Here is a 14611-nt window from a genome sequence, read left to right as displayed (position 1 = left end):
GCCAATGGAAAAAGAGTGATGCGGAACAATGCGGAACAACGCCGGGCTTCAGTCGCGCCGATTTAATTGGAATACCGATTGCCCGCATCGTTGCCAAGCTCCGATGATAGTCACTGTCGCGGAAATGGTCCGAGCACAGCACAGTTGATTTCGTCAGCACGAACTTATCTCTCCTCACCGCACGTACCCACTGCGCTGAAAGCTTCTTTTCCTTCGGGAATTTGTGAAACACCACATCGTCTCGCCCGCCTGTGTTCGCGCAGCCGAATGCTGCACAGAACGAGGGCATGTTGGGCGCCCTTGGCTGTAGGCACTCACGCAGCATAGAAGGAAAGAACAGTTTACGAAAATCGCAAAACAAACGTGAGCGGCGGCGGCGGCGGCAGATCTCTCATAGCGTCGTTCAATAAAGCGCAGGACGGAAAGAGGCATGCCAGCACATGTCAGCACGCCGGTCCGCAGCTCGGTTGGCTCGGTCTCCGCCCATGACGTCACTCTCGCCGGTTCTCTCCTCTGCCAACGTCCTCACCCGGCGCTCCGGGAAGCGATGGGGGCGTGTCCACGCGGGTGATTTAGAAAGCGATTTCCGCCCGTTATATTAACAAAACGAAAAAAAAAATTTTTCGGAACCGTAAATTATTAGGTCTGTTCTTCCCAATCCCAGCAATTCATAGAAATTGAAAACCGTTTCAGCTTCCCTTTAAGTAAGATCATGATTCATTCATGGGTCTTAAAGGGCCCCTCACCAGGTGGCCATTTTGAGGTGACAAGCACAGTGCATACAACGCACACTAACGATCATGCCTGCTAAGTATTACATCCCTGCGTGGTGTGGAAAGAGCTTAAATTTTAAACCAAACGCCGTTTGCCCTTCTCCTCTTGGGCACCGCACTCCCAGCTGGAGAGTCAACATTTATTGCGCAAGTGCGCCTACGTACATGGCAGTGGTGTGACATCGCTCATAGTGGCACATGACTGAGAATTATTCAAGGCAACAGCAGTTCTTTGTTTGATCTGTTGCGTCAAAAGACCAATTAAAGTATAGAGAAATAATATCTACAAACCGAATGACTGCGTGTCATTGCTTTACTTCGTACTGTAGCAAGAGAGATGTACTTCCGTTTAGTCTGCTTATTCCCATGTCATGCTGTCGCACGCACAGAGAGCGAAACTGTGTAATTTTATACCGTGTTCCAGCGCGCAATCATGCTTTGTGATACACGTGCGTAGCCTCAGTGTTTGTGTAGTACTGACTAGTCAGGTATTCCCGTGCACAGTGCACAAATTTATGCGCTGTGTGAAATGACACAAACACAACAGCTCACGTGAGAGACTCAGCGGAAGTGAGCCGCGAAGGAAAAAGACCAAAATAAAAAAAAAGAAGGCGGAGCCTGTGACGTATGCGTCCCATGATGCTCCAGCTCCGGTATGAGAGAACGCAGGGAAGAAATTTCACTTGCAGAGGCTAGACGGGGGCAAGTGGAGACAGCATTATGTTGGCGGTGACGCATGCCTCATGAAATCAAGGGCTCACGGCACTTGTTATCGAGTAGCCAAGAGTGGCGCCAGTCAGAAGAAGACGATATGACGAGTAGAGGTGGAATTGGTCTCAACAGCCATCTTGTTTATACATTGTTGTCTGTCTAGTAAACGTTGTAAATACATCTTTATATATTACTTCTGCAACATAACAAATTGGTGAGAGGTGTGGGGTACACACGAGAAACAACAACAGAGCTCCGCAGTGGTCTTCACCTTGGACTGGACAATATGATGGACGAAGCAGGACCTGACATGGCAAGGCCCACATCAACGCCTACAACCCTGACAGTTGCGCTGGCTCAGCTGCGAGATCCAGGAACGTTCTGCGGCACCAGTCACCTTGACGTGGAAAACTGGATCACCACGTATAAGCATATAAGTGCCCACAACAAATGGGATTCGACGATTATGTTGGCTAACTTGGTCTTCTATCTACAAGGCACAGCGGTGTGGTATGACAACCACGAGGAAAAGCTTAATGACTGGGACATGTGCAAACAAAAGCCGAGGGACTTATTCGGCCGTCTCACTGGGCGGAAGAGCACCACTAAAAAAGAACTAGCGACTCGCGCCCAGACGTCTACAGAATCATACGTCTCTTACATCCAGGACGTGCCAGCTCTGTGCCATAAGGCCGACAGCAATACGGCTGAGTCAGACAAGGTTGGCTAAGGCAGACAAGACTGAAGAGGATCGCTGACGATGCTTTCAACCTCATCAACCTCATCATCATCATCAGCAGCAGCAGCAGCAGCAGCAGCAGCCTGGTTACGCCCACTGCAGGGCAAAGGCCTCTCCCATACTTCTCCAACAACCCCGGTCATGTACTAATTGTGGCCATGTCGTCCCTGCAAACTTCTTAATCTCATCCGCCCACCTAACTTTCTGCCGCCCCCTGCTACGCTTCCCTTCCCTTGGAATCCAGTCTGTTACCCTTAATGACGATCGGTTATCTTCCCTCCTCATTACATGTCCTGCCCATGCCCATTTCTTTCTCTTGACTTCAACTAAAATGTCATTATCTCACGTTTGTTCCCTCACCCAATCTGCTCTTTTCTTATCCCTTAACGTTACACCCATCATTCTTCTTTCCATAGCTTGTTGCGTCATCCTCAATTTAAGTAGAACCCTTTTCGTAAGCCTCCAGGTTTCTGCCCCGTACGTGAGTACTGGTAAGACACAGCTATTATACGCTTTCAACCTGCTCATGTGCAAAAATTGTGAAACAGTACAGGACATCATAAAAGAGTGTCAAAGCTCTGAGCAGGCCAGGATCCACCGCATTACAACGCAGTTCGCATGTCTGCCAAACACAGCTGTAACATCCTCTCGTGACAACAGGCTAGGAGTGCAGCGACCACCATAATCAGATGAAATGACATAGATAGTGCGGCAAGAAGTTGAAGCCATGGCTCCTACAGCTCTTTTTTCCCGCCCCAGTGGACTGAACAACTTGCCTACAGCACTATTTGTACAGGCAATAGTTGACGAAGAACTCGCCAATCCTGGAGTTAATTCTGTACATGCCGTTGCTGCTTCACAGCTGTCTAACACTCCAGGTCCATCGATTGGTCTATGGTATCCTGTATGCTACCAAAATCCAGCCCAGTGGCGAACCACAGTCGATCCCCAATCTGCTTTGCCTGCCGGCGTATTGATCTCATTGCTCGTCGTTGTAACAACCGTACTATCTCCTCCTTTCTGCGACCACCCTTCACCAGTTGTTATCATTCCAAACAGAGCAAGCGTCGTTACCAGCCTCCATTTGCACCACAACAGCCGAACAATGATGCTCGTGCTCCTTGGAACAGTCCCTCACTGTCATTCCGATATCACCAGTCCCGTCCGCTACCAGCTCATCGCCCACTGTTCCCCACTGCAGCCCTGACACCTGCCTCTGAAAAACTAAGCAATGCAGCTCTGGGAGGGTGACGCTGCATTGATGACTCAACCACAAAACCCTCTTATCACTTTGCCGACCAAACAGAACTTCATGGACATTTTAGCCGATGGCGCCAGTGTCCCAGCACTTATTTACACTGGTGTGAATGCTTCCGTGATGAGTGCCCAATTGCACCGACGCCTGAACAAAGTTACCACACCCGCTGCATCACGCACCCTCCACATTGCTGACAGGGGAACACCTACCATACGTCGTATGTGCACCGCTTGCATTGGCATCGCGGGGTGCCTAACGACTGTTTTGTTTGCCATTTAGGAACAATGCCCTTACAACGTTATATTGGCTTAGACTTTTTGTAGTCCCATTCAGCCCTCTTTGATTGCGCGTTTAGTGTCATTCAGCTTGAACTGCCCCACAGCTGCTATAGTCCACCAGTCACACAACCACGGTTATGCTCTCCCAAAGACATCCACCTGTTACTTCAAGCCACTACGCAAGTCCCTCTACTGTTGTTCCCATCTGTTCCTGATGGCATCTATCTACTATGTCCCACTGCAGACATACTGCTTGAAAGAAATTTGGCCGTGCCCCATACTGTGCTCAATGTTACAGGCAATCGAACTTCGCGCCCTCCTCAATTCAACTGCTAGACTCAAATTCTTCCTAGAGGCATGTCTTTGGGTGACATCTCGCCTGTGAAAGATTGCGAGATATCGGCTCTTGACGCCGAAATTCCGTCGCCTTCTACAGGAACTTCCGATTTACCGACTCTGACAGATGAACTTAGCAAGATGTTTGCACCTGACCTTCTTCCAGCACAAGCTGCTGACCTACAACGTCTCTTAGAAAGTTACCACGACATTTTTTACCTGGGCGGCCGCCCTTTAGCTCAGACATCAGTGGTCACCCATCGTATTTACACCAGAGATGCCAATCCGATATGTCGCCAGCTGTACCGTGTTTCACATGCTGAACGACAAGTGATACAATGAGAAGTCGATAAGATGTTGACTAAAGGCGTTATCGAGCCAACTTGCAGTCTGTGCAGCCATCTTGCAGTCTGTGAGCCATCTTGCAGCCTGTTGTCCTTGTCAAAATGAAGAATGGCAGTTGGCGCTTTTGTGTTGATTACAGACACCTCAACAAAATCACATGGAAGGATGTCTACCCCTTGCCATGTATTCATGACGCCTTGGACTGCACGCACGGAGCCAAGTACTTTTCATCGATAAACCTCTGATCAGGCTATTGGCAAATCTTGAAAGATGACATGGAACGTAAGAAAACTGCCTTCGTAACAAGCAAAGGCCTCCACCAATTCAAGGTTATGCCGTTCAACCTTTGTAATGCCCCAGTAACCTTCGAAAGAATGATGGACGCCTTACTTTGCAGCTATAAATGGTCCACATGTCTGTGTTATCCAGACGATGTCATAGACTTTTCACCAACTTTCATGAGTCATCTAACGTGTCTATTGGCTATTCTTGCTGTTTTCCGACATGCCAGCCTGCAAGTGAACTCATTCAAGTGCCACTTTGGATGTTGTCAAATTACCGTTCTTGGCCATCTCGTCAGTGCCACTGGCATTCAACCCGACCTTGACAAGATTTGCACTGTCCAGAACTTTCCTGTTCCATCCTGCACCGCAGATGTATGATGCTTTCTCGGGCTATGCTCGTATTTCCATTGTTTTATCAAGAATTTTGCCAAAACCACTCACCCACTCATCGACTTACTTAAGAAGAACATTGCTTTCACATGGGGCTTTGCTCAAACCAATGCCTTCTCCGTCCTCGTACACTTGCTCACGGCTCCCCCATTGCTGGCTCATTATGATCCATCTTCCGCCACTGAACTTCACACGGATGCCAGTGGCCATGGAATTCAGGCTGTACTTGTTCAATGGCAGTGTAACGCAGAGCGCAGAATCGCATACACCAGCCGCCTCCTGTCACCCGCCGAGAGGAGTGGGAGTGGGGTATTTCCCAGGAATCTTCCCTATAGATTTTCTTTGTTATCGACTCTTTCTGCATGTTATCAGTGTTATCACGCTTTCACTTTTGCGAGTACTATTGCATCACTAGCCACTTTCAACACAACAGGCCCATTAGACGGATGCGGAATTGTCTCCGTGACCTATGCTTGACCCAGAACACATGAGGATGTTCCATATAAAAGCCGATTTTAAGTTGCATCAATCCACCAAGTTGTGTCTTTCTTTAATTTAACAAGTCTACCAAAATAAACAATTTTAAAGCAAAGCTTTCTTTGCCTCTTCCTTCAACTTTTGTGCTGGTGCTGCTGCTGCTGCTGTTTCCTTGCACGCCGTGTCGGAGGATGGTTAAGAGCTTGTACATACATGGCAGGAGCATGGCAAAGCGGAAAGTCAACACAAGAAACTTGTTGGGGCCTTTCCATTGCGTGGCATGTGCACAATGCCTTCTGGAACTCCCGTGGTGTTTCAACATAGGCCCTTGACAGTTGTAATTATCTGTGACCACCCTCAAAAGCATTGCAGAAACTGCAGCGTTTACGTTCGGACTAACATGCAAGTCCAAACGGGACATAAGATAGAAGCAGGAGACAAGATAGGTGACATCAACAACGTTTCGGTAAAGCGGGTCCACAATGCCCTCCGACATGCACGCCCTGGGAGATGCCAAATGCCTTCTGAAGCTCCCTGAGGGCCGCGATGCCGTAATTAAGCGTGACCCCCCACAAAAGCATTGTAGGAGCTGCCGCACTTGCTTCTGTGCTCACATGCAACAGCAACGACAGACCAGGAAGAAGGTAGGGATAATGTTAGAGAGGTAGTAGAGAGGAGAGGAAGCAGGGAATGGGTACAGCCTAATCCCGTACCAACGCAGTCAGGAGACAGGTGATTAACCTTATCCTTCTGCACATGTGGCAGTTCACCCAACATCACACGGAATAAAGAAAATGCGTCGTCAGAAAGCACTGCTCGTTTGGCCTCTCTTCAGTAGAGGAATGAGTGAATTAATGACACGTCTCTGTGTTCTGTGTACTACATGGACAAACACAAGCGGTGCAGGCAATGTAACATTTCACATCACATCACGAGTGTCATATGCCATCAACATCACCACCAAATACCGTCAATGAATGCAAACAGCACAGAAAGCTTCGCTTACATCGATTCCCACAGTGCGTGGGATCTGTATAGTTTCTTTCCTTATTTCTTTCTCCTTCTCATTCTTCTTCTTGTCCCATATTTAGTGAATAATCATATTTTCTTTTATTTGTGTTTGCCTGCCTGCCAGCATGCCTGCCATCATCATCAACATCATATAATGGAGCAATGATAATTGCACAAAAAGAACAGTCAGCATATCAGTAGACTGCTATATCTCGGCTAATCATAGTGTAAGCTCCGATTCATAGTGTGATTCAAATGCGGTCCTTATATATTATAAGTAATTATAAGCAAGATCATTATGAATTCATGTGCATGGGCTGCATTTCATGCAGAAGTTCCTGGATATTGCATTCGAGTACAATGAGTGAATACAAGTTCTGTGAGGGAGCCTCCATGCTAGATATCACCATCTCTAACTTTTGGCTCTGCAGTAATCAATCATGGGCAATCAAGTCAGAGATAATGCACATGGGTTCAACTGACAGCTACTTAAAAATGGTGTGCAGGTCTACAGGCTACTCGCTCGCAACCACTGTGATTTCCTATCATTTACCATTCAGGGAAAGCACAGGGAATGCGGGAGATAGAAATTCAATACGATGAGCGACACAAGAACAAGGTAAGAGCAGGAGCCAAGATTTCAACAAGTGGACTTTTCTTTTATTGAAAAAGACAAGTACATTTGCTGAAACGCTGGCTCCTGCTCTCACCTTGTTCTCGTGTTGCTCATCATATGATTTACCATGTTATTTTTTGTGCTTACTAGGCGGAATAGGGAATATGCATCTAAACTGCAAAATGAATTCCCCAGACAAGAAGACCTAAGCCGCCAGCAATGCACAGTCAATGTCACATGTGGCATCCGCACCTTGTGAGAATGCACAGCCCAAATCAACTGCACGTCAGAGGAATGTGAAACACACGATTCTCATCAACTAACAAGCAAATATTATTGCACTAAGCACAATAATGATTATAACACTTTCTATACTGCTGGTGTTGTAAAGAGCAATGAAATTAATATTCCCCTTTGTAATGCTTTTTTTTTCTTCAAGACTGCCACATCATATTTTCAACATTCTTGCAGTTACATTCATGACTGAAATATTGGTCAGTAACTCTGCCCGACTTTTTCAGTCACAAAGACATTTAATAAACATATTTATGCTGCTTCCACACACATATATGTTAACTATAGTAATTAAGCTCATACGAACATTTTATCCAACCAAATGAGAGCTGTACCATCGAGATTTTACAGCGTCTATAAGCCTGACCTTTCACAAACACAGCATTGTTCTGTAGAATGCCTGTTCAAACTTGTATGCTACTTCCTCTCCTTTACATGTACATATTTAAATGTATGCTATCAAACCAGACAAATTCGTAAACACTTGCATGAAAGAATAAAATGAGCAGGTGAGTGGAGTACATTAAACATCTTACAATGTTTGAAAACAAACGCCCACCTCTGTCAAGACGTGGAGGCGGACGGTACTTATAGCCGGGTTGACTCCAGAAGACGGGCACTGAGCCACGCACTTGTACGAACGATACCACATGGGCAGCATGCTCAAAAATTTGCTCAGTCTCCACATAGTTGGCGCACTTGCCCATTTCATCCACCCCTCGCCGCTTGTAACGTGTTCCTGCCCGGTAACGACTTCGCCGTGACACTAAGGACATGGTGAACTCCTTGGCCAATGGACGTGCAGCACTTTGCACATCAAACCAGGCCCCCGAACTATCCTGGCACAGTGCCGCTTCTGGCTGGTTGTCATCGATGGGGTCAAGCTGGCAGCGCTCAACTTGCACAAAGCCTTGAATAATAGGCAAGACCCAGTGGTCGCCACCCTGCAAGAGTGAATGAATCAGCCTGCATCTTAGAAAGACAGCAATGAATCCTACTTATGTCAATTGTAGGACAAAGGCCTCCCCCTGTCAGTTAATGTCATCCTATGCCTCACTGATTGATTGACTGTTTTATTAGAAGGGGAAAAGAAGGAGGTAGGAAATAAAGAGCCGTGGGCATCGTAACTGTCTCACTCCTCAGTGGAGACCCAAACTGTCTTGTGGCCGTGAGAAAGATGGAAGTGGAGAGAAAAGATGAGGAAGGAAAAAAAAAAGTAATAGACATGCTGAAGACTCAAAAAGGAGAGAAATACAATACATAAAATATACATGTGAAACAGTAATGTTTGTACAAGTGCGGTTGACAGCACAGTGCCGTGCACTGCGACACTCAGCCACACAGTGCAGTTATGTGTGACCCCAGACCAGTCTCCTCCGGGAACAGCACCAGGGTAGCATGGGCCCATTCGCAAGGAATTCTTAAATCTTATAGACCCTCTTCGCAGAGCAGTTTTCTCTATAGGAATGAGATGGTGTTTTCAGCGGTACGCCTTAAGTTGCCTCAGCAAAAGCACACGAATACGAAGCCATTGCTGCTTTTGCCCTGCTACTGCACTATCAGTTGTCAGAAATGCAAATGGGTGATCGCTAATGGACTGCGCTCCATTCATGCTGCAAATTGTGGCATGGTAGAGGGAAGATATGTGCAGTACTTGGCTGCAAAAGTAGTGACTGGCATATTAAGGAATGAAATTAATCTGTGTGACCAAGTTTATGGACCACTGCTACATAATGATTGCCTGCATTGCCGGCCCATTGCGATGCATATATTTCCTCAAGAATAAAAAAAAATTACTGTTCCATCAGCATTGTATCACTACCTTCAGAGAAAGGACTTCAACCCTGGAACATCACTAAGATAGAGTACTGCTCGTTACACAGTGACTAATAGAGCAGCGCTGCTTCCTGGCATAGCAAGTTTATCGCACATTATCCACACACATCTACCCAACCTCCCGCACAAACTTATGCACACTCTATTGCCAATTTATCAATAATAATGATGATGATTTATGGAGTTTATTGCTACAAGGGCCAGGGATGGCCAGGGATGGCCAAAGGGCACCAAGAAAAATGGTATGAAGCAGTCCATGAAGTAGGTACATGACAAATGACAAATGTAACATGGCTGTATAGAGGGAGCCTGAAACAATTTAAATTTTGTACAGATGTACTAAGTCGTGAGGGTAGGTCTTTCTCATCATTAAGTGACACATTTAAGCATTCCATGTAAAATGTTTAATTTCTTATAAGGTTTAAAAAATGTACATCGCTACCAATCACAGCGACGCCACTCCTCTGAGTTTTCAGCTGCCCCTACACCATATATGCAGTTGGTGCGCGTGATGTCTATTGGGCAGGCTATACGACTGGCTACACACGTTGCATCATAGATCATTTTTCCAACGTCATAGTGAACAAATGGTTGTACTAGTTGGAATGTTGGTTAATTTGTTTCTAAAAAAGAAGAGTAACAGAAAGAGAATACACAACGACAATCTATCACTACACTTGAGCACTTCTGGCACACACAAAGTGTCATCTGCTTGTATAATTACAACGTGCTCTGTGTTGCCACGAGCTGCCTGGCTGAAGTTGTTCTCTAGGTTTCTTTTTGTAAGGATCATGAATTGCCCTTGTTGGGTAGTGGGCTGCAAATCTAGCAATTGGCAACATATCAAACTGCAACATTGTGTCTCTCTGCAAGGCACCAGGCGAGTGGAGTGGTTGTAGTGCATCAGGCTGTCGGTATCCGATTAGTGCTAGGACCTACGTGTCTGTGGCCGGCACTTTACATCAGAGGGTTACTGCCACATAAAGAGTTTTAGCATATCCAGTATTCTGGTAAATCTAGGTGGACGTGGCGTTTTGCCGATTTGGTGAAGGGGAAAGGTGAGCAGCCTGCAGGGTGCTGTCGCCTGGTGGCACAGAGCTCAACCAGACAAACAGAGAGGTAATATAGCAGTAACCATGTGCATTCTACTTTTTTGCTAGTGTAAATTTTTAGCAGTAGCATAATCATTAACATGCCTTATTAAATATTTAGAATGTTTTACATTTGGCTACAGCAATATTAGCTCTGCTTTTGGCTGGTTGAGCTCAGTGCCACCAGCTGGCTGCACCGTGGAGGGCACTCTTGTTTACACCTCCGCCCATCCGTCAAAATACCCACCTACTGGACTACTGGACACACTCGGCGCTGCAATAGAACGCTCGCAATGCACGCTGTTTGGATAGCTCTTGCTGGGTATCGATGGCCATATGGCTAGCGGAAAGGTTGGAAAGGCTTCTCGTGCTGGCTCCAAGACGCCGAAAGTAGACGACAAGACATAACATCACGACGTAGAGTTAGTGAAGACAGCGTTTAGCCCTGATCACTCGGTAAATGAGTTGAGGAGGAAAAGCATGGCTAGGGAGGAAGGTAATTTGTAATCACCCATAGCTCTCTTAACATCAGACCCTTCACTTAAATTGTGGTGCAAATGTTTCACTGTAGCTGTACCCCACGCATCAGCAACATTTGTGCAAACCATTTCAGGGGCTCTTTAGAGGGTCCCTAGGGTCCCTGAAACAGTTTTTGTTGTATGCCTAGATACAGAAGGTATCTTTCAAGGAATGCTTTCTCACGAGAATTGTGAGAAAAATATTTGCATGCTACAATAAAACAGGAACGAGCAGTTGAACATTACCCTCCTCTTGAGCTGTGGCAATCCCCCTCAACTTTTACACCGTGCAGCCATTGCTATGTCCCACATCCTTCATGTAGTGATGCAAGTTTTGTCTATTTTTGGTTGATTTGAAGCAAGTGCATTCCCACGGCTACAAGGAGCACACCTTCATGACGAACTTTGCGTGGTGGATGGAGACGTAGTGGCACAAAACACAATGTTAACTGACAACTGACTTGCGCTACATGAATAAAAATTAGGCGGACCATGCCAGACATTTGCCGCTTTGCAGAAAGTGTATACCCAATGTACTAACTACAATGTAGCTGTTTACAGTGCAACCACATCTTGATAATAGCCTAACTTGAAAAAATAGAAGTACATTTATGATTGTCTCTATATCCCCGGCGGATATATCCTCAGCAGGTCATAGCAGATGGTGCCCGAAGCAGATGGAAGTGCATGCTGCTCCCAGCCCATTTGTGGTAGGCAGCAATTTTTGCCATGCCCATCTTGCCGGCAGCGTTTCCACTGCAAATGCCTCAACATACAGGCCGAGGAATACAATATCCTCATGAAACCTGGGACCAGCAAGTACAAATGTGTTCAGTGTGCAAAGCGACACAATCCTTCATCGACAAAGCTTATCTGCAATACCGGCTGCATAGACATGCCCCCGCAAGGAACCTACGTTTCCCCTCTATCTTCAAGACGAGTCTTCCATCAGTGCTCCCTCCAGTGTTGTTCAGATGATGCAAACAATGGCTAGTCAAATAGATGCGTTGGCTGCTGAAGTGCAAGAGCTCCATGTGGAAACTGCGCTCCTGCGTGAGGCTGTGAGTGGCCCGAGTGCATGTGTTCAGGTGCATGCCGCCCACCAGGATGAGCGCTTGCTCTCCGATTCTTTGGAATCTCGCAACTACACGTCTGCTGTGGCGACAAACTTCGCTGCTACAAACTCTGGCATCCCACTGAAGCCTCCTGCTCAGCACCAGCATACTCTTTTCCAACGCTCGTCTAAAACAGTGAGCCAGCCATCACAGCCTTCCGCAACGTTTAGCACAGCTAAGCAGTTGATGTTAAACTGCCGGCGAAGAAATGCCTATTTGTTTCTTGCCTCGACCCCACTACAACAGCGTTGGACATACAGAAACTTTTCGCAGATATAGTCGGTGACAAGGTTATCACGTGTACAAGACTCAAAACGAGGTACAATACATATTGTTCCTTCCATGTCTATCTGGATGAGTATTTGTTAAAACTTGTCAACAAACCTGAAGTGTGGCCTGATTGTTGAGTATTTCGCCCCTTCTGTGGAAGCCTGGGGTTCCTCACGACACTTTGATGATTCTAACAGTGCTCTAACCTCATCCGAAAATGGCACAGGAAGTTGTATTATCAAAATGCGAGAGGGCTTTGAACTAAAAGTGACGTGTTTTTTGCGAAAGCACACCAGTGTGAGCGTGATATTATATGCCTGACGGAAACGTGGCTAAACTCATTGTGGACAAGTGCCTATTAGTTCTCAGATGAGTATGCTGTTTTCAGAGCCGACAGAAGTTACTCTGACCAAATTAAACACGGTGGTGGAGTTCTGATAGTGTGCCATTCTGTATTGTCCCATGTCAGTATTAGGTGCATTTAGAAGGCAAAACCTGGAGATGTACGATGAACGGGTGTGGCTGGAAATTCCAACAAGAGAAATTGCACTGTCTTGTTGGCTGTTGTTAGTTTCCGTGTAATTCTGATCCTAACATTTTCACAACCTATTTTTTGGATATTGGGGAAAAATTTATCTTTCAAATTACAAAATTCACATGTCGGGGACTTCAATCTTCTAAAAGTCGAATGGGCACCTGGTTTGGTCAACAGTGACTGTGCAGCCGTATGAGAAAAAGCCAATGGCTCATTAATTTTATTAACTTCCAAGGGTTATGCCACTATAACACAATAAATAACTGCACTGATAATATTTTAGATTTAATTTTACCTAACGTGCTTGTTTTTTATGCTCAAGCGGTGTGCGATCCTCTTGTTCAGGTAGATAAGTTTCATTGACCATTTACTCTGTAATTCTTTGTCTTTTCATCCAGTGCATGAACTCAAACCAGAAAAACTTAAGTACGCTTACGGCGATTACTTTGGACTGTACACTGAGCTTCACAACTATGATTGGTCTCAATGCTTTGAGATCGGGAATGTTGACTCTTGCGTTGAGCTACTGACATCAGTTCTACAAGGATTAATGATAAAATGTACACTGCGCAAAAAAGATTTTGCGCCAAAACAACACACACAAGAAAGACGACGACACCCCGACACCATGTGCGCTGTCATCGAAGGAAGTCCAGATTCTTTCACTGGTTTTCTTACAATTTGAAACACTACTTGAAAAAAACTGATTAATGAAAAAATGTATACCACAATGCCATTTGAGGAAGTCTAGATTGCTTCGCTGGTTTTCTTGCAATTTGAAACACTACTTGAAGAAAAAACAGCGGTATCACAAACTATACGTAAAATCAGAAAGTGAGTATTGGTACAAAAAGTATTCACTATGTAGACAAATTGTGAAAATACTTATTGTGTGCGATAAAGCTGAACACCATACACTTCTTGAAGAGAACTTCAAGAAAGAACCAACCTCTTCTTGGGCTTTTGTATGGAAGCAAAGATAAAGTCCGTGCTGCTGTGCTAAAGATGCGTGATAGTATTTGTCTCAAACAGCAATATTTATGCAAAGCTTTCGCTGAACGCTTTAGCTCTTGCTTTGTGTGTCCTGACAGTACAACCGCTGTTATCACCCTTGATGACAGCACTGACTGCTTAGTGTATGAAAGTGTCGATGAACATGAGGTTTTAATCGGTGATTCAGAAGCTTAAGCCGAAACTTTTAACAGGAGTTGATGAAACTCGCAGCTTCAAAATCAAAGGTTGTTCTTTGCACGCTGGTGTTTTTCCTTGCTGTTAGAAGCTTATATAACAGAAGCTGTCAGTAGTTGTTCCTGCATTTAAATCCAGCAATGCTTGTAATGTCAATAATTTTCAACCAGTGTCACTTATTTGTTGTTTTGCAATAGTTTTTGAAATGATAATGTACGAATGCATGAGTTCATATTTCAAACAGGAGATCTCATCCTTGCAACATGGTTTTTTAAAAGGACGATCCAATGAATTGCATTTATCCACCTTTCTTGGATACAGTGGGCCTCACGTGTTTAATCACGGTCAGGTAGACACAATCTACTATGACGTGACTAAGGCTTTCAACAATGTTTCCCATGAGGTACTAATGGAGACGAAAAAATATAGACTTTGCCCCATGTACTGCAAATGGCTCAAATGCTGCCTTGGCAGCCTGTCGGCACCGATTTGGCACCGACAAATCTAGGAAGTCCGCGGGCCCCAGGCCCCGCGGACTTCCTAGAT

At 45.5% G+C, this 14611-nt stretch overlaps 1 protein-coding gene across 2 annotated transcripts in view; it reads right to left on the bottom strand.

Moving 5' to 3' along the window:
• The window catches only part of sp3 (phosphatidylinositide phosphatase spermathreecae), a 241834-nt gene that overhangs the window by 159888 nt on the left and 67335 nt on the right, over positions 1 to 14611 (bottom strand). For both annotated transcript variants that reach the window (XM_075676714.1, XM_075676715.1), the window contains exon 7: positions 8072 to 8456. In XM_075676714.1, coding sequence (XP_075532829.1) covers positions 8072 to 8456 — 385 coding nt within the window. The remainder of the gene's footprint in view (positions 1 to 8071; positions 8457 to 14611) is intronic.

The sequence above is a fragment of the Dermacentor variabilis genome, unplaced genomic scaffold, assembly GCF_050947875.1.
Source record: "Dermacentor variabilis isolate Ectoservices unplaced genomic scaffold, ASM5094787v1 scaffold_12, whole genome shotgun sequence".
Classification (NCBI taxonomy): domain Eukaryota; kingdom Metazoa; phylum Arthropoda; class Arachnida; order Ixodida; family Ixodidae; genus Dermacentor; species Dermacentor variabilis.
This window is presented reverse-complemented; position numbering and strand designations above follow the sequence as displayed.